Here is a 20,071-nt window from a genome sequence, read left to right as displayed (position 1 = left end):
ATATTTCATGCTGCAATAGTTTAAACGAGTCGAACCTATCGTTTTGCATGCGATATATGACATTTCTGTTTTAAGGATGCACAATGACTATGTAATTCTGGAAATTTCCTACCATACGATAATACGACGACGTACATATTTCTGTATCTCGTATTTATACATTTTTATACACGTATACGCAATATGTACAGCAAAAACGATACGACAGTATGATCGATTAGCAATCCGATGAGCGAGCAGCGACCATTATCAGTGAAAGCCACGAAAATACGTAGCTTCTTCACGATATTTCCTAGTTGTATTTTATTTGTACGGCATTTTCACCCAAAACCGCGCGACGCGTTCACGTAACACCTTTTACCGTTTCTTTGTCCCATAAACGTCTGCTTGAAAAGGTTTCTAGCACCCTTTAGCGCGGCCCTCTTCGTAGCCTCTCCTTTCTTTCCCTTCACTCCCGTAAGATCCGTGCAGGTCGAGGAAGAAAAAGCCGAAACGAGAAAGAAAAGTAGAAACTACGTCGTGTCCGCTCTTTATCCGTTGTGGCGAACTTGTACCGCCGTCGCACCACTTGCTTGACGTTCAAATGCTCCCGTTTGCGCAAGAAAAAATCCTGTGAATTGATCAAGATGAAAGTAATACTGCTTGGCCAGCAGCTCGAGTTCAGGCCACCTCGCATACTCATTGTGCATCCCTTTTTGACTCGACTGTAGCGAGGCATATCCTTGACTTAGTACACTTCACCTACTTTGTAATATGGGACCTTGATCTTGTCGCATACAACGGTAATCGGAAAAGTGACAATGCGTGTGTGTTGCACTAGACGCGTAGATTCAGAGGGGGAATAAGAGCGTAATGACGCGTGTTGAGAAACTGTTCGAAGCGAGGACGCAATGCCACAGAATAACGAGAGCAATCCGCCGTTCGCCTCACCACCTTCAGACATCTTTTCTACTTTCACGATATGGTCACTGTACGCATCGTCGACACCTACTATAGAGGTTATGTGTAACCTGTGAGTTAGAGATCAAAAAGCGGAAATTGTCCGATTTGCCGACACAGCATAGCCATTGGTGCATCGTTCAAATTCTTCACACTTGGAAATTAATCTATACCGGTGTATTGTATGCTACAGGACATGAACCGATTAAAGCTTGGCTTCGCTCGAGTCTCGTCAAACGAAGGCCGTAGAGGCGCGCGAACACTTAACGACCGATGCGCGCGATCCGCCTATGGAAGAATCCTAGAAACGGCCAACGATCCACGGATATCGGGATGCGTTGGAGAAACGAACGAAACGAAATGGAAAGGAGAGAAAAGATACGGGGGAACGAAGGAAAAGGAAAAGGAAAAGATTGAGAACGCGGTTTCACACTCTGTTGTTATTCTGTGGTGTATCGTCGAGCTTGAGAACTGAAAAGGAACTTGCTGTTGTTGTTGCTGTTCGTTTCGAGAGAGAAAAAAACGCGCGGTTCTAGTAACGATCCTTCGGAACGCAAAGTGTCTTCCCGACGCGCGACAACATACGGACAAACCGCCGCCACCGCCTTATCCTCTTACAATTAGACGTAGGGTTTGAGAGAATCGTCGTGCCTTTCCTAATTCAGCCTGCCAGCTATAGCGAACGTGCACACTTATGCCGCTCATCTTCTAAAGACATACCTAATCTCTTTATATTTTTATACGTGTATCCATCGTGACGTGTAGCAGTAGGTCGGCTTCGTTTTTCCTTCCTTCGTCCTAGGATATATATTATTACCGTATAACGAACGTCGACCGTTCGTCGTTCCGCGGTTCGTGAAATACGAAGCGACATATTCTAGCTTATCATAGATACCTCTCTCGACCTCAACGTATAATTCCTAGACCCTTTGAACGTTTTTCAACGAAAACGCAAATCCCGTTCGCAAATCGCGTTACGATGCACTCGTTCGTTCCACCGCTTGTCTCTGTGACTCCTTCCTCTCTCTCTCTCTCTCTCTGTCTGTCTGTCTCTCTCTCTCTCTCTCTCTCTCTCTCTCTCTCTCTCGTATTTCCTCGATCGGAAAAATCCGTTTAAAGAGCAGAAGAAGAAGAAGAAGAAGAAGAGGAGGAGGAGGAGGAGGAGGAGTGTAAAAGCAGAAAATGCGATGGATAGGAATAAATAGAAGAGGAGGAGGAGGAGGAGGAGGAGGAGGAGGAGGAAGAAAAGGAGAGGAAAGAGAAACAGGGTAGAAAGGAAATATCGAGTGCATGGCGTAACGCGATTTATAGAACCGTTACCCTCCTCCGCGAACGAGACGAAACACGGACCTCTTTAGCCGCGATACGCGACAAACAGTGCCTGTGTGCAAGTGTGCCAAAATCGCACGGACTGAAAATTAAACGTATCGCGTTCTCGTGATCGTGATGAACCTCGGTAAAGTTCTTCCGTGTCGCGACGAAAGATCGTGGACGAGAGAAAACGAGACGAGCACACTCGCGATCCCCGATCGGTTGAACGTTTTCGTATCACCTCTATGTAGACAGTAGATAGACAGACCGAAAACGTATCAGCACGCCTCCTCTAAACCTTATGGAAGTGGTATAATTGTACTAACAAACGTCACACGGTTGATCTCACAAAGATAATGGAGTACATGAAAATTCTTCGTACGTTGACAGGTTTTCTAAGTGAATGCTGAAGTCTCGCCTTGTTTCCCTCGAGCCGAAATGAGAGCGAGCCGCACGCGCTGAATATCAAGCAACTGCAATATACAGACATTTTACCGGCAAAGTAGTTAAAGTCTGACCGAGTGGCCAACCGTGACTTCCTACATAGCGTATTCTTTTTATTTCTTTTTTTTCTCCCTTTCTTTCTTTCTTTCTTTCTTTCTTTCTTTCTTTCTTTCTTTCTTTCTTTCTTTCTTTCTTTCTTTCTTTCTTTCTTTCTTTCTTTCTTTCTTTCTTTCTTTCTTTCTTTCTTTCTTTCTTTCTTTCTTTCTCTATCTCCTACTCTTTCTGTGGCAACACATACTCTTATTTAGGATTGCGTCGAAAGGGTAAAGCCGTATATGTTGTTACGATTCCGGGGAAATATGTTGGATAACAAGAACCTTCGATCGAATATCTATCTAACGTCGATTTTTCTTTCTTCTATCGATATTCTCCTTCGAAACTCGTTTTATACGGTTTTCTTTTTTGTTTTTTCTTTGTTTTTCTTTCCTCCCTATTGATATCCAGCATATTCGTCCCTTGCGCCGGCAAAAGAAATGTGAAATTTATGTTTAACCTTGCGATTTTCGAATTTTTCTTCGGCGCAAACCCGCTTATTTACGAGAACGTAACGCGAACCACCCCCCCAAGTCTATAAGGAAAGAAAAAACAAACAATACGAAAAAAAGCAAAAGGAAAGATGCTTATATCGATTCTTTCGTCCGACCGAGAATGCATTTCTTTATGACGAATGTACATGTATATCGCCATATACATATGCGTGTAATTTATGTAAATATATTGTTCCCGACATATAGCTACAGTATTTGCATTCGTAAAGTATTTTGTACAGCTTCGTAACATGAAAAATAAACTGTATTTCATAAAAATGGAAGAAGAGCCGAGGACAATTTAATGACGATCGTCGAACGTGCGTGGTGAAACCGTGGATGAATCTTCAAAGAATCGATATCAGACGTCGTATGCCTATTTATCTCATAAATATTACTTCCGTGAATTTAATCTTACACATCCCTCTCTTCGTTTCTTCGTACGTTTTAACATTCGCGCTTTATATTTTCGTACAATTTTTTCATTGGTGTGATTCGACGAATACGTCGTGCATTTCCCTTCTTTTAGATCCTGAATTGCTACCAGACACGATGAAACGTCTAATCAGAGGCATTTTTCGAAGTGACGTGGTTTTTTAACAGAAATATATATTTATTTAAACGAAATAACACTGTTGCGGCTGTTACGGCTGTTACGGCTGTTACGGCTGTTACGCTTGTGTCGTTACACGGAGCGGAATGTCGGTTAGTTGATAGGAGGTTGGAACGTACGAGAATACGTGGTACTCCAGGTTAGGAAGGATTAGTCGTACTCGAGGTTTGGAAGGATCTGAGGAATTTGCTTGTCGTAATGTTCGATTTAGCTGATTCGTTACTAACGTTACTCAGGAGAGGTTTGGTTGAAACGAGCTAGTCTGACTTTACAATGCTACATATTCTAGTATAAATAAGAAGTTACAAGTTGCTTCGATCCAACGATCGGTTAAATTTATAGTTATATGGTCAATTCTCGACTTGACGTGGATATTCCTTCTCTGTTTACGCGACGAGCCACGGGGGTTAGTTAACGTTCCGACTGGCCTCTGCCAGTTACTCTTAACGTTCTGCTAAAAGACCAGGCCCCTTATATACCCGACAAAACCGTGGGTTTTGGTGGTGGGGACGCTATATTTTCCTGAGAACGGAATGCGCTCATCTGCCCTGTCTGAAGGACTTTCCAGGGGATGTCGGCTAGGCTGCGTACGTAACAATACTTGAACTATTTTTAACGTATAAACGACACGATGCACGTAGAAAGAATGTAAGTAGCCCCCTTTTCCCTGGGAAAGTCCCAGGAAGTGGCCAGAGCAGTACTCTTGTCCTCGAGGACGAAGAAATCTCGCGACCTCGCCACACATTCCATTATATTTCCTTTTCTTCCCTTCGCATGCCTTCTTTTAACACACAAAGACGAAAAACATAGAAAGTGACGGCTAAAATCGGTAATTTCCCGTCGGCCGTTGGGACTGTGCAGCAAGCCTGCAGTCATCCTTGTTCAAGGCCCCCTGCGGCTTACACTCGGCCATCTTGCAATAATACCCGTCCTCTAAGACGAAAGATAAATTCTCGGGTATTTCTGCGGACAATCGTTATATCCAAGGTGGTTAGGTGATTGATCATCCCGCACGTTACGCAAGTCCGGCTACCAAAGTCAACGTCCATGCAAGAGAGGCTCTTTAGCAGACTTTAAGCGCCTTTACGCACCGTCGGCCAATTCGGAAACTTGGCCAAAAAGTCGAGATAGAATTTTTCAACGATCGACAGTGCGTAATGGGAATTTAGTTTACTATTAAGTTTACATGGACGATACACCACCAGCAACATACAGACACACATCTTTCAGACAGTACACACCCAAGACATTCAAAAATACCATTGATTTTGCAAAACGTCTTCATTCGGCGTCGTTTAACCGTTGCGAAAATGAACCGTCGAAAGAGACGAAACGAGCAAGCGTTGACTTTGTAATTCATCGTTCAGACGATCTCGAACATTGCGTACGTTCCAAACCGGATCGTTGTCGAAACTGCGTGCCTTCCTCTTTTCCACCTTCCACATTTCGTGCGTATTTTATTAGAAGAAAAAAAGAGCAAAAAGAAAAGCGAGGAAATATAGGTAGGAAAAACCGATTTGCTAGTTTTTCGATACGAGTTGAGCATAATCTGGTTAATATGAAACATGTACATGCCGAACGATACGATACAGCTATCGTGAAATTTGTAGCGACGAATGACTGAACGAACGAACGAACGAACGAACAAACGAACGAACGAACGAACGAACGAGTGAAAGAGCCAAAGAGCGAATGTGTGTGAAAGGGGTAGCGGGACATCGTAGGAACGGTCGGGGAGAGAAGTGGCCTTGGATTAATTGACGCTCAAAATTCCAAGTTTTTTCGTTTCCGCGAGTAGTCTCTAATTTCCGATTCGGCTATATTCCTCCTAAAGACAAGCAATTCGACTAGAGAACTTTTTAACGATCCACGCCTCACCGAATGGTAAATGGTATTGTAAAAGAAAGTGGGAAAGTAAGAGATGGGAAACGACACGCAAGTAATACGTGTGAAGATAGGAAGGAAAGAGAAAGGGAAACAACAGAACAAGAATACGTTTATACGAATAAGATTTACGAATATAGCACATGTGTAAATGACTAACGCTCTTTGCTGCACTCCAATTTCCCGTCCGCGAACGTTCAAACGATCGTTTAGCATTTTTCTTTCTTTCTTTCTCTCTCACCCCTTTCTTTTCTCCCCCCTCTCCGCGCCTATCCACCGAAAAGAAACTCTTTCACGGATCGTCTATCTTACAAGAGAGGCGTGCGTTTACTTTAGGATCTTTAGAACACGGAGGGCAGTAAATAGCTGATAGAAAGTGAATAGAAATATTATTTAAAATAATTTTAAGAAGCAATAATAGTAATAATTTTGTATTAATAAATATGTTAAAACTGCCTTGCATACGTTGTATCAATTTATTTCCGAATCCTCTGTAACGAAAGGCAACGAATTGAATCGAATCGAACCGAACCGAACCGAACCGAACCGAATCGAACCGAATCGAACCGAATCGGTGAACGTGCTCGTTGTGTATGCGTTTTAATTTTCTTTCCTTTGAATAAAAACGTTGCGTACAATTTGGCTTGTTAGCGAGCAATAGACGCGTTCCACGGACGTGTCTTTTTCACTACGTAACTCGCCGCTGTTTCGCAATAGGTGTGCAGTGGTGATAGAATGGTGGTGGTTAATACGTATGAACTGAATTTCATTTGATGATTTGTCATGTTTAGCGTTTGTTAGCAACTACCTTTGTTTTGTTATTTCAGCCCCATGGACCCATCCGTACCTCCCAAGCACCCAGTAGTGAGGTACGTTGCTGCATACCATAATACCAGGACCCGTACATTCTAATTTCACATTTTGTCCCGTTCGTTCTTTTTTTCTTCTCTGTCTCTTATTATTTTTCTTTTTTTCATTCTTATTCGTTACCACTTGGAGTAGTAACGATTACAACGATTCATCACTCTACGAAATATGTACTTATATCTGCTAGCGCCGCAAAATGATTGCGGTTCGAACAACCACGAATAATATATTTATATATATATACACATACGTACGAACGTACATAACGATTGCAACGTCGATTGAAAGTGTAAGTTGTAACGCGACACAAACTTCTTTTGCGTTTTTACGTATGTAATTACATTCCGATTAATCGGGATCTCGACACTCTTCACGCTTTGTCTCTGTCTCTATCTCTATCTTCTCTCTCTCTCTCTCTCTCTCTCTCTCTCTCTCTCTCTCTCTCTCTCTCTCTCTCTCTGCCAGTCTTCTTCTCCACTTTCCCTTTCTCCTTGCAGCTTTACGAATATTTTACATGCCAGGCCGAGTCAGTTCTTTCCTCGATTGACTCGCGAATCGTTCGAAAGCTTCGAAGGGGTTGTGGATAGGAAAGGAATGATAATAACGATAATTACGCAGAGAGGCGTAACCGTTGCGAAATCTTTAACGCGTCTGCAACTAAAACACTTTCCGAGAGTTATTTCTGTTCTGTAAAAACATGTTAGTACGTATGCGACACAAAATGCATGTATGCACGCATGTTTTACGTTTTACGTTGCGTCTGGTTCGAAGCAGCGTGTGGCCCAACGATGGTCAATGGCTTAAGGAATGTGTCGATGCACGCGCTCCGACAAGTGTCTGTATGTATATTTATACAATGTATATACATATACACACGTACCTGGTATATATGTGTATATATGTATATAAGGAGAGGAGAAAAAGAAGATAGACGAAGGAGACGCATACATATAGAATACATATAGATCGAGCAGATTTAAAACACCTTTCTGTTACAGCGGAGCAACCACTAACGACGAGCAGGTTAAACCACGCAGTCTACGTTTCACATGGAGCATGAAAACTACGAGTAGTCGAGACCCGAACGAAATCATGTGCGAAATTCGAAAGGTATTGAAACTGGCGTAGCGCGGTTCCGTTGATTCGCGGTGGTGTTGTTCGCGTCTAGCGAGGGAGTATAGAATAGGATAGGATAGAGCAGGCGGAGACAAAAGTTTGCTACTAACTAACGTGTGCCGATATCGGTTGTCCCCAGGTATTGGACGCCAATAAATGTCAGTACGAGCAGCGCGAAAGGTTCCTGCTGTTGTGCGCGCACGGCGACGCGGCGACAGACAGCCAAGTACAGTGGGAGATCGAAGTGTGTAAACTGCCACGACTTTCTCTGAACGGCGTACGTTTCAAACGGATCTCAGGCACGTCGATCGGCTTCAAAAACATTGCTAGCAAAATAGCGAACGAGCTCAAGCTGTGACTGCCGACAACAGGCGCCCTAGCCGCCCGCGCCAATCCATAACGCTCTCGTGATCGATGATACGGATTCACGGCAACCGACGACTTTCGTTCTTCCTTCTTCTGGGACTTTTACCTCGTCCACGATACCGACCAATCCGCCTCGGACTCTCACTTTTTTTCCGCCTCCGACTCCGACTCCGACTCCGACAACCGAGAGATCTTTGTTTGATCCTCTCTCGACCCCTCACCACGTCCCAGTCGAAACCAGCGACGGACGAATCAACCGCACTCGTCGTCGTCGTCGTCGTCGTCGTCGTCGTCGTCGTCGTCGTCGTCGTCGTCGTCGTCGTCGTCGTCGTCGTCGTCGTCGTCGTCGTCGTCGTCGTCCCGTTGATTCCTCGGAACTATCCGACAAACACACACACGCACGTGCATACATCGTAGTCCTACTGCGGTGAACAGATCTAGAACACGCGCGCGATTTCAAAAATACTCCCGAGTGCCAAAACGAAACCAGCTGAACGAGACAACCACAGAAGGGTGTGGGAGTGGGTGCCGCCGAACAAGGAGGAAATCGCGAGCGGACGAAAGGAAAAATGAGATCGTACTTTCAAACTCCTCCTTTCGTTTGCCACCGAAACAAACAAACAAGGATGACGCGTGACGACCAAACGAAACCAATGCTCGTTTCCGTCGTCGTATACTCTCTCTATCTCTCCCTCCCTCTCGATCGCACCGAAACGAATTGCAGTATTATGTATTCGGAACAATTTTCTTAATGTTGCAGCTCTGTCTGCCGTTTTATCTAACTTGAGCCAATCCCATATTCATTCGGATCACTCGGTGATCTTTTTCTTTCTTCTTCGGCTTTTTTCCTTCCTTCTTGCTTGAGAGAAAAAGAAAGGAAAAAGGGGAGAATTTGGAGCGACTGTGCCTAACGATGCGTATTAGTAAAATACAAGCTTTCCTACACGATAGACGCGTGGTGTAAGTAAGTTGGCGAGCAAACGAATGGTTGTCGAGGAGGGGGAAAGGGGAGGAAAAACTGTGCTGCACTCCTCGGAAGAAAGAAGGTTTGTGCAGAACACCCACGATGATATATCGACGGTCTTTCTTTTCGCAACCTTATCTTTTCCAATTATGTTTTATATCTAAGGAGCACTTAAGAAGACAACAAGCGGTCTCTTTGTACATAATCGATCAAACTATTGGAGAAATCTGTAAAGGAATAACGTAGACTTCTACTTATTGTTAGTAACGAAATCTATCTTTACACGCACACGCGCGCACACACACACACACACACACACACAACACTCGCTCGCTCCCTCCCTCACTCACTCACTCACTCACTCACTCACTCACTCATCGTTCGTTGAACGCTGAACGCTGAACGTTGAAGGAAATTGAACCATTTGGAAATGTTACGCGAGCGAATCGTTTCACTTTTCGAATATTTTTACTATACTTTACTTTTTTATCTATACCATATAGGTTTAAAACTATGCAGCACTACAAGGCGGTACAGCCTATTATTATTATTTTATTTTCATTATTATTATTTTATTCTAATTGTTAATTTTAATTTTATCATCGATAGAGAAGTAATCCTGCGACAGAATGTTTAGGGAGAAAGAAAGAGGTAGAAAGTGAGGAGCTACTAATAATCGTAACTTAAGGATTATCGTTGAGAGCGAATCTGCAAGTATATTATAGATATGTACTTCGCTCCAAGACAATTCCGGGATATACCTAGGAAATATGCACGCGCGCGCACGACATCGTCGATAACGAGATCTGTTATTTCTACGAAGGATACCATGTAAGGTTATATTTAAGTATTGTAATTGGCTATACACTATTACGCTATTTAACCTTTTATTCGCAGATGTATTCGCGGTTGAATGAACTTAAATTAGGAATTATTGTAAATGTAGAGGCGACTAGAGAGACTTGGTGTATATACGTAATATAATATACGAAGGTACTAAATTAATCAAATAAATCAAGCCTCGCGCGAATAAGAAACGGAGGAAAAGGGAAAAACGAAAGAAGAAGAAAAGAAGAAGAAGACGAAGAAGACGAAGAAGAAGAAGAAGAAGAAGAAGAAGAAGAAGAAGAAGAAGAAGAAGAAGAAGAAGAAGTAGTAGTAGTATCGCGATCTTTTTATATTTGCCTAAGATTAATCGACTACGTTACGCAACGGGCAATGACTAATTTATTGAAATAAATACAAAACTCGAATGATTTTTTCACGTTTCTAACACGCGTTAAACACGAACGTGCCTCCAAAACGTCGAGCAGAACCTTCGATTTCGATTTCGATTCGATGAAATATTCGTTGTTCGCGCATGCTTTCGGTAACGACCGACGTAACAAACGTAAACAAACTTTTCCACCTACCATCGACTATATTACATATATGCGTATAGCGTTTAAGTGTAACACCATCGATATCTTTCCCCTTCGGCAACGTTTCGTTCGTTGTTCTAACCGATACCGATAATTCTCTTCCTTCCTTTCTCTTTGAAAAAGAAACACAACGGAGGAAAAGGAAGATTGTGTGATGATTGAACAAAACAGCACTGTGTATAATTCCCTGTGCGGTCGCTGTTACACAAAAAGAAAAGACACGATACTGTAGAAAATGTATCTCTTTACCATAGCGATTACTTAATGTTACAGAGTAAGATCCTTCGATAGCGTTAATGGTATATCCCTGTAAAATGCAAGTAGGCGAGAAAACGACTCTCCACTACACTAAAACGATATAAATACACATCCATTCGTTCGTTCACTCGCTCGCTCGCTCGCTCGCTCGTTCGTTCGTTCGTTCGTTCGTTCGTTCGTTCGTTCGTTCGTTCGTTCGCTCGTTCGTTCGTTCGTTCGTTCGTTCGTTCGTTCGTTCGTTCGCCACTCGCTTGCTTCGTAAGATCCAAAAGCTGAACGGATGACACACCAACGATTCGAACATAAAACTTTGCTCGCACCGGTGGCAAGCTTTTGTGATTTTTCTATTATGTAAGTAGTGAAAAACAATAGAAGGAGAAAGGAATTATTACCGAATCCGGTTCGTCATCCATCCAGCTGCATTACTTCGCCCTGCACGCACACATTTCTCTCTCTCTCTCTCTCTCTCTCTCTCTCTCTCTCTCTCTCTCACACACACACACACGCGCGCGCGCGCCCATCATACACGTGACAGTTTGTAGATAGGTACGTACATACAGCTTTGCTAAGTGTTTTCTGGTGATCGGTATCTAGCCAACAAAATGTAGCAGAAACATTTATAATAAAATGGTAACACACATTCTTTCTCAATTCAGATTCCTTTCGAAATTATACGCATGCAACAGCAACTTCGTCTCAACTGAGTCGATAATCTTCGCTCGGGACGTTCCTATTATCATGAGAAACCTTCATTTCTTACGAAAATTATATATGTATAAAAAGAATATTTTCAAATTGCATTCCTATTTATACGATACTGCTCGTTTTTATCTATTTAACGCGTTAACATTAGCAAAAGAGAAACATGTTTTCAACCTGCACCACCCTAGATCGTACGTAAGTATGTATCGACGAACGGATAATCCAAGCTTGGACATAATGCGAATCGTGGCAGCGACAGAGCAATGTCACTCTGCTGCCGGTCTCGACGACCAAGCCTGGGTGATCGAAGCGGCAGCCATCGCACTCGCGTATCATTCTAGGGACTTATTTTTCCCTAAAATCTGAAATACCGACGTCGTCCAAAATCACTGATTTTCCAGCGCACTAAAAACTATCGATATCGGTGAGGAAGTAAATCCGGAAAGTTAGCGTCCAAGAAAAAATTCTGCGTGCACATTGTTACTGTATCGTCGATACACCCATCGATCCCGAAACGCAAATCTGTGTGGCTGAAACCATTCCGATTCATCCTAAGATTCGAAATTTTCCCTCTTTCGTTATTTCAAAACACAAATGCCAAATGTTTATCATTTCAATTCCTACCGCTAATAATAGTGCAACGATATAATACCAGTCACGATCGATAACAGTACAATGATGAGAACTTGGATATTTCAGGCACTTGAACGTGAAATTAAAAAATTAAATTGTTTTATTAAGTTAAAGCATTAGGCATTTTTATTTAAGACTTCCGTATAATTCTAAATTGTTCTTTAACAAGAAACACTAATTATTCTACCTACAATTGAGGTGTTTGAAAATAAGCCAGAAAGTGTATTTCACTGTCTACATTATTAATAATGTTAAAGCGATTAAAAATTGATTACAAGTATTAATTAAATATAATAAGGATGACGAGGATAGCAATAGCAACGAGGGACAATTTTGTGAACTTTTAGAATTGAAGAATAAATTATGGACCTTCAGCAACTTTCACAGATAGATTTCAATGCAATAAACCCTTTTGATAATTAGTTATTAAATATTGTAGTAGGTGTTGTCGGCAAATTAGGTTGGGGATACCGTATATCCTTCTTGTTTTTCATTAATTTTCTAACTTTGCACGAATAATTTGTACACTTTTATGTATGCGTTCGAAAGGCTGTTCCTTTAGCTAGTTTCTCCTGTTGATTTTAATGCATTAAACTCTTTTGATAATTAGTTATTAACAATTTTATTACGTGATGTCGGGAACGATACCGCATACGTTTACGGTTTTTCAATAATTTCATAGATTTCTACTAAACTCTCGTGCAACTTTCTATATGCGTCTGGTAGGTAACTCCTTTGGCAATATTCTCGTGTAATTTTTATTAACATATGAGGTTCAGTTTAAGAGTAATTAAACATTATACCAGAGAGTCCCCTATTAATCGTACTCGGGGAGTATAGTCGAATGTTCTGAACAATTGCTAATATCTAATAAACCACGTCACTCACGGCTACCAAAATTATCGAAGAATATAAATAAAAGTCCATTCTGCATTCTATATGCTTCAAAGTGCATAATTAATCACTCATGTCTATTGAAATAACGAAAATGCGTTACGATTGAATGCGACGGGTGTAATACTCACCCAAAGAATGTTAAATAACTATCAAACCATGAGGGATATGTTAATAAAAATTATATGAAAATGTAGACAAGAGAGTTGCCTTTCAGTTGCATATAGTTAGTTGCACGAGAATTTAGCAGAAAGCTACGAAATTATTGAAAAACTGTGAAGGTACTTGACGGTACGCGGTATCGTTCCCAACATCACGTACTGAAATTGTTAATAATTCATTATCAAAAGGGTTTAGTGCATTAAAAACTATGTGTGAAAGTTGCTGAAGGTCTACACTTCATTCTTCAATTCTAAAAGTTCACAAAATTATCGTAATTATTGAGTTATTAATGATTTCTCCCCGGCCGACTTGATTTAGTCCGTGGAAGAATAGGTGCCCGCCAGCCAATAGGAAACGTTTTCTATCTATCCTTCTCGCACAAAATTGCGTTCCTTGTCTAATACCTCTGTTGATATTCTGTGTTCCTATTAAAAAATCGTAGTTTGTGTCACTAAACGCGAGATGGCTTTCTGTCCTTGTTTAACCCTATACCTTTCCTTTTCTAACTCATTTATCTGGTACTATCCTTATCTATCCTTATTTTTTTCCTTGTCTAACTAGTTTATCTAGTGTTATCCTTGTCTACCCGTATTCCTTTCCTTGTCTTACTCATTGCTCTATTGGTAAATACCTCCACGAGTTATCCTTCGTGGTATGCATGACTACTGATGGTACATTACCATCTTCCAATAAGAATTACACAAAAATTAATCACACAAATTAACTAAAAAATTCTACATAAATCACTCAAATAGAACCACAAACGAGGCTATAGACTTACACATGAACACCTAACGCATGTTTGTGCCCACGTCAGGAAGGCTGAGAGTGCTCTTATTTGATATTGTAATGAAATATTATTTAAAGAATGAATGTTTTACAAAAGGAATTGGGTACGGTGTATAAGGGAGAAATGAACAGACTCTAAAATGCTGTAAAACAATATTGGTAAATTGTAACCTTTTGTAAAATACATTTTGTACAGTTATTTTTCAATAAATAATTGCATTTTTTTCATTTTTCCTGATGGTCAAGTCCTTTCCTTCATTCCTGTGGTGGCCTGAAACTTTCATCTGGAATTCACACAGAAAGAACATTAATTTTTCAATTTTCAATAAAAATTATAAACAATTTCTAACCAATCCACTGCATGCAATTGTTAATTAAATGCGAAATTAAGAAATTAAGTCCTAGGGACATGTATATAAGTATTTAAATACAAGGTTCGTCTGCAGCAACTGCGTAATGAATAGGTCTACGATGCGTAAGTACCAAGCTATTTTACATAAATAGAACCTCCGCCGCTGTGCGTCTGTTATTAGCGTAGGGCTTCGATAAGAATCAATACTGTCAATCTATGACGCATTGTAGATTATCTACCAACTTCGAAATCATAAACATTGGGAAGATTTCCATTCGGCTAGTCGAATGAGATTATAATTCTGTTTTCGCATGTCACGTCTCTTTCTCAACTACTCAGGCTACAAGCCTCGCAGTCCAGACAGCCGGGTAACGTCACAATAACGATTTCTCTGAAAACCTAATAATGACAACTCGCGCTTGCGGTTTTGTTATATTTCGTCGTATTCAAGGAATGATCGAATACCTTTTAATGCAAACATCTTACGGCGAGCATCATTGGACACCCCCGAAAGGTTTGTAATGTAATCGTTCGTATATTTATTTGTAGTTCTATGGAACCTAACCTTCTATAGAAACAGCTAAAACTTCCCTATACACATACTTGAAATACTACATACATGCAAACAACACGATATCTCTTTCGTTTCAGAATGAGCAAACGTATCGTGAAATACACGAAACAATCATTTCGATATTTTTCTACGTTTCATTCGCAGGTCACGTCGATCCCGGTGAATCGGACATAGAAACCGCGCTGCGCGAAACTGAAGAGGAAGCGGGTTTGTTCGCTACTGATCTAAAGATCATCGAAGATGCGAGAGAAGAATTAAACTACATAGTGAATGGGAAACCAAAAATTGTCATTTACTGGTTAGCAGAACTATTGAACAGTGATAAGCCTGTTCAGTTGTCGCACGAGCATCAAGCATTTAAGTGGCTTCCGCTTGACAAAGCTTGTTCTCTGGCAAAACACCAAAATCTGCAGAACGTCTTGAAAAAGTTTGACAGTTATATATCGAAAAATCTCTCCTAATACGTTGTTTCTAGATATTCTTGTATTGTTGATAAATTATTACCTTTTAAAACGTACACAGTTCGTAAAATATCTCTTTTAGGAGGAAATTTCGAAGTTGGTTATCGTTTCGAAGTTGGTAGATAACCTACAATGCGTTGTACATTTTCACAGTCAGTCTCGTCGAATCTTACCAAAACTTTCCACTAACACAAACGCACAACGGCAGTGGTTCTATATGAAATGGCATCGTACGCCATTTTACCATCGCGTACCACTGTGCGTTTGCGTTAGCCTAGGAATTCGGTAAAGATCGATAAGTGTAGTAACGTAACCTCGTTATTTCGACTTAAAATCTTCACAAGTATTTACAAATATGATTGATACACTGCAGAGGTTATTTTCTTTTGTGAAATATTGGTATTTTAGATATATGCTTGTTACGGAGTTGTACATGGTTGAAAAATGGGAAAGAAACTTTGTTAGTATCCTTTTTGAAATACTACGTAACAATTAAGATTTGCTTGGTGAATGTTATCATGCCCAGTAGTATTGCGCATTTTAACAACATCAACCAATACCATTTATAAAACGCAATATTTTGAAATCAAGATGTTATTCCTATATTAAATACAGATGTATTTCTCGTTACGCTGTTCTTCTCCTTCTTTCTGTTTAATTGCAAAGTAGTACTGCCGATTATGCAGTACACTTTACATCCAAAAGAAATACTGTTGTAATTAACTAAATTTATTGTAACAGAGACTAACAATAAAACCAACAATATTTTCAGATATCCAAGGATGCAAATGGATTAATTCGACTTAATAAATTAATATCCCTCCTCCGAAATTATACGTACATGCGTTGTGTCATATGATTAAATGTTAAACATTTGGCTAACAAATACTTGATCTTTATTTGTATAAAAAAAATTATTACATGAACAACTAAGAAATCATTCATTCTGTACTTAATATTATATTGCGCTTAAATTATTGTATAGGAAACTGACATTTCCAGAACTTAATATATTTTATAATAAAACCATTACTCAGTCAAGGTCAAACATAATTACATACACACAGGAAACTTGTTTTTTTTTCTTTTTTTATATTTAATAACGATAAACACGAAGACAGACAGGTTTCTGATAGGTCTGACACTTCATGTTGTAAGTAGGCACAACAAGAGAATCGGGCTTTTCAAAAATTTCAATTCAACAAGTATGATCCGATAATACAAAGTACCATGGTACATTGGTATTTAGATATCTAAACGTTCTTTTAAATATAACTAAAAATATATAAACTAAATTGTATTTCGAGTGAATATCGATTGAATTAAATTGCAAATAAGTTTTGAGAAACGCGATAAGAAAATTTAATCGCTGAAATACATAAAACTTATAATATGTTATGTATTTCAAGCTGCTATTTTTGTGTATTTACATGTTACCTCTGTTTTTAATCAACATATTTGTGTACTTGAGATGCAAAAATGTAAGAAACGACGATAAAGTGGAAAACTGTAGAAAGCTATTATTCCATTTCATGTAGAATACGTATCGGTTTATTTGCTAATATCGCGGTCCTTTTCTTAACAGAAATGTCGAAAGAAGTTTATTCTCTAACAACGGTGTAACATATGCGTATAAGGGAGTAGTGGTTTCAAATAGATGTTTTTTGCAATCGTCGATACTTACCAAAGAAATATCATTATAACCCCGCAAATCACTGACATTTGAGTAAAGTGAACGTGAAGAAAATAAAGGACGGATAGTGTTCGGAAAGAAAAAAGAGAGAAAAAAGGGGGGAATATTACTTCCCAAATTTCGTAACTTTTTCCAAAAAATTAGTTACGCTTTTCATACGTATCAATACTCCACTCCGCTACTATACGTATGCCACATATGACTTCAATAAAGTCGTAGATGTGAATGCAAAATCAATAAAGTAATGCGTGTCAATCTCTACTGAATGTGAATATAGAAATTCATAAAGGTAAATATGATATGGATCTTCCATATGATTGTAAATCATTTTCAGTATCTAATCGCCTAACCCGTACTCTTTGCTTGTAATGATATTCCTTCAGATAACTTTTAAGTGTCTTTGGCAATTGCAACTTATTTATACCGTCGTACGTCGTTCGTGTAGTGATTACCCCTCGACATATATGTTGTAAAGGGAAAGCAAAATTTCGATGCAATGGTATTGTAAGCATAGGCTCAAAGAACATAGAACAAGATGGATCTTTGTAATGCTCGATTAAACCGCATACCTGAAAAAAGCACGTACCAAATCTTAAACTTCAATACAACATACTTTTTATCTTCCATCTTTAATGAAAAATAATTCTATTCCATACCGTTTCTGAGGCATATACTCCCGGATCGTGCGCATCGAAACTAAACTTATGATTCCATTGTTCGATTCGAGCATGCAAAGATCGTCCATATTTTCGGAAACTAACAGAAAAAATGAACTCCTCTTGGGCTGAATCACGCAACAGAAACGTACCCTCTTGTTTGCCCTCTAATAAACGTTCAGCTTCATATCTATCGATTTTTCCCCAATAAAAAGAACAGGCTGTAATCGATTTAAGATCTGGCACAAGGCAATGAACATAATCAACCTATAAACAAAAAATGTTAGTTTACAGTCTCAGATATATAGCCAATTGTTTACCATTTTCACATAGAAATTCCTCAAATAAAGGTACCTGCGTATGTGCTGGCCTTCCAATACTCGGAATTAATGTAAAATCGATTTGTGATAACGCTGTGAGAACGCTGTGCGCTTGGAACAAGGCTGCTAGACTGTCCACCGTTATCCCATTTGGATGTACTTGAATACCTGAAGGATAATTAGGCTTGTAACCGGGAGGAGGTTCAACCCCCTCTTCCATTTCTCGTGCACGTTGCAAACGAGCTCGTTCATCGCAATCCTGTAATAAATATTTTCAAGACTCGTTCGGATTTTACACAAATATATAAAAAATGCAACAATAACACATACTTCCATCGGAAATTCCTCTGGATTGAATCTTGAAAGATCAATCACAGGACTGGGTGGAAGTGGTCCAAGCACTGGACTTTGTGGAGCAGATCGGCTATTAAATATAACACCAGCTCCCATCGGGTGTTCTTCGGTTCTTCTATGACCAATACACACACAATCTGAACTATTATTTCCTTGACCAGGAATAATATCTGAACTTTTGGAACTTTTGTTCTTAGCACAGTTAAATTTTAATACCCAACTGCTTCGTTTCTTTTTTGAAGATAAAACATGTGTACACATTTGACTTTGATCTTTGCTACGTTGTTTACCTAAAAACATTAAAATTCATACAGTGTTGTTATAGCGCAGAAACCTTACAAGCACAAAGTGGACGTAAAATATATATTTATTACCTTTTCGCTTTACAAATGATAAAGTTTTAGAAGATCTTCTTAAAGGAGGATTTATAGGACTATCTTCCGACTTACTGCTAGTATTACTATCCCCTGAACTACTACAACATGCTTTCTGTTGTTTGAAACATAACTCATTAGTAATGTTTCCATTACTACAAATTTCTTTTGACTCTTGAGTCTCAACTGGTTGACTGTACAAAGTTTCAAATCTAGAATTATGATTATCTAGGTCTAAACTTAAATGATCGTTGTCCAAATTCCCATCTGCTTTGCATTCTTCGTGAAGAATTAAATTTAAATTCAATGCAGGTACATTTCCATTATTTTCATTATCGTGTAAATTTTCTAATTGTAACATCACTTCTAATTGTGCTGGTTGAATAACATTAGTACATGCCTCCAACGACTGCCTTTCACTATCCATTCTAAAAAATTCTCTGAGACTAGCGAAATGCTGTCCCATTATTAAATGGATTGACAGGCATCTTCTTGCCTCAAAAGTATTTCATTTTTATTTTCCTTCTATGCAAATATTATAAATACTTTCGCATTGTACAACTTATTATCATCTTATTATATCACATAAATTTGCCAATCAGTAGGAAGTTCTGATTATCTATAACAAAGCATACTACTTTAAAAATCAATCGGATAGAAAACTTTTGCTAAATAACTGTTAATTTTCCGTAAACAATTTTCTTTTGTTTCTTTCTCCTTTTTAATCAAACGACATCGTAAGTTAATTGCCTAGATTCTAATGGACAATGTTCAACGAGAAACGGAAGTTCATCGTCTACAAAGACAAACCTCGTTTGTTTTGAATGTAAATTTAAATGGTATATACATATTTACCAGCAATATAAAAATCCTGTACTTTTCACAAAGGCTATTAAAAAATTTGTTCAAACGTTCATAATGAGTATTTCCTAATGGCAGCTACTTCAAACACGTCTAGACAAGTTTTGACAAGATTTTATTTATCAATCTAGACACGTGCACCGACAGATATCCTCAATCTTCACCAGAATACGTATTTCACAACATGATCGAAATCATATTTTTAAACATAACAAACACACTTCTTTCTCAACTATCGTAATCAAAGAAGTAAAATTATCAAAACATGACCTAATGCATCGTCAGCCATTTTCCCTAACTGATCCTCTCTCGTGCATCATTGGTAAGATGCAAACTACATAGATAGCGTTTCACTCATTGAAATAAGAAATTACATTTTAGATGCATACACGTAACTGTACAAATATCAAATATTTTTTAGAACTATTGTTATTTGTATGTATTTTTAAAACTGTATAAAATCAGAATAAAACGAA

General features: G+C 39.2%; 3 protein-coding genes across 13 annotated transcripts in view; 2 read left to right on the top strand and 1 right to left on the bottom strand.

The window, feature by feature from the left end:
- The window catches only part of LOC108580161 (serine/threonine-protein kinase MARK2-like), a 42,264-nt gene extending 32,853 nt beyond the window's left edge, over positions 1–9,411 (top strand). For 7 of the 11 annotated variants that reach the window (XM_017943847.1, XM_017943846.1, XM_017943837.1 and 4 more), the window contains 3 exons: positions 6,606–6,647; positions 7,644–7,755; positions 7,901–8,403. In XM_017943847.1, coding sequence (XP_017799336.1) covers positions 6,606–6,647; positions 7,644–7,755; positions 7,901–8,119 — 373 coding nt within the window. In that variant the 3' untranslated portion in view covers positions 8,120–8,403. Of the gene's footprint in view, positions 1–1,132; positions 1,977–2,640; positions 2,843–6,605; positions 6,648–7,643; positions 7,756–7,900; positions 8,404–8,887 lie in introns of those variants that run through there. The other 4 variants (XM_017943841.1, XM_017943843.1, XM_017943844.1 and 1 more) reach the window with 4 other exon arrangements.
- Positions 9,412–14,489: 5,078 nt separating this feature from the next.
- Positions 14,490–15,337, top strand: LOC108580086 (bis(5'-nucleosyl)-tetraphosphatase [asymmetrical]). Its single transcript, XM_017943751.1, has 2 exons — positions 14,490–14,816; positions 15,021–15,337. Exons 1-2 carry the CDS (start codon positions 14,708–14,710, stop codon positions 15,335–15,337), a joined length of 426 nt encoding a protein of 141 aa, XP_017799240.1. The 5' UTR covers positions 14,490–14,707.
- Positions 15,338–16,753: 1,416 nt separating this feature from the next.
- LOC108579994 lies at positions 16,754–19,311 on the bottom strand. The gene is made up of 5 exons (XM_017943644.1): positions 18,735–19,311; positions 18,337–18,650; positions 18,041–18,265; positions 17,687–17,953; positions 16,754–17,599 (listed from the first exon to the last, which is right to left on the bottom strand). Exons 1-5 carry the CDS (start codon positions 19,198–19,200, stop codon positions 17,312–17,314), a joined length of 1,560 nt encoding a protein of 519 aa, XP_017799133.1. The 5' UTR covers positions 19,201–19,311; the 3' UTR covers positions 16,754–17,311.
- Between the last annotated feature and the right edge of the window lie 760 nt (positions 19,312–20,071).

This window comes from Habropoda laboriosa, unplaced genomic scaffold (genome assembly GCF_001263275.1).
Source record: "Habropoda laboriosa isolate 0110345459 unplaced genomic scaffold, ASM126327v1 scaffold2, whole genome shotgun sequence".
In the NCBI taxonomy this organism is placed as follows: Eukaryota; Metazoa; Arthropoda; class Insecta; order Hymenoptera; family Apidae; genus Habropoda; species Habropoda laboriosa.
The sequence above is the reverse complement of the archived record's forward strand: the minus strand, read 5'-3'. Positions and strand labels throughout refer to the sequence as shown.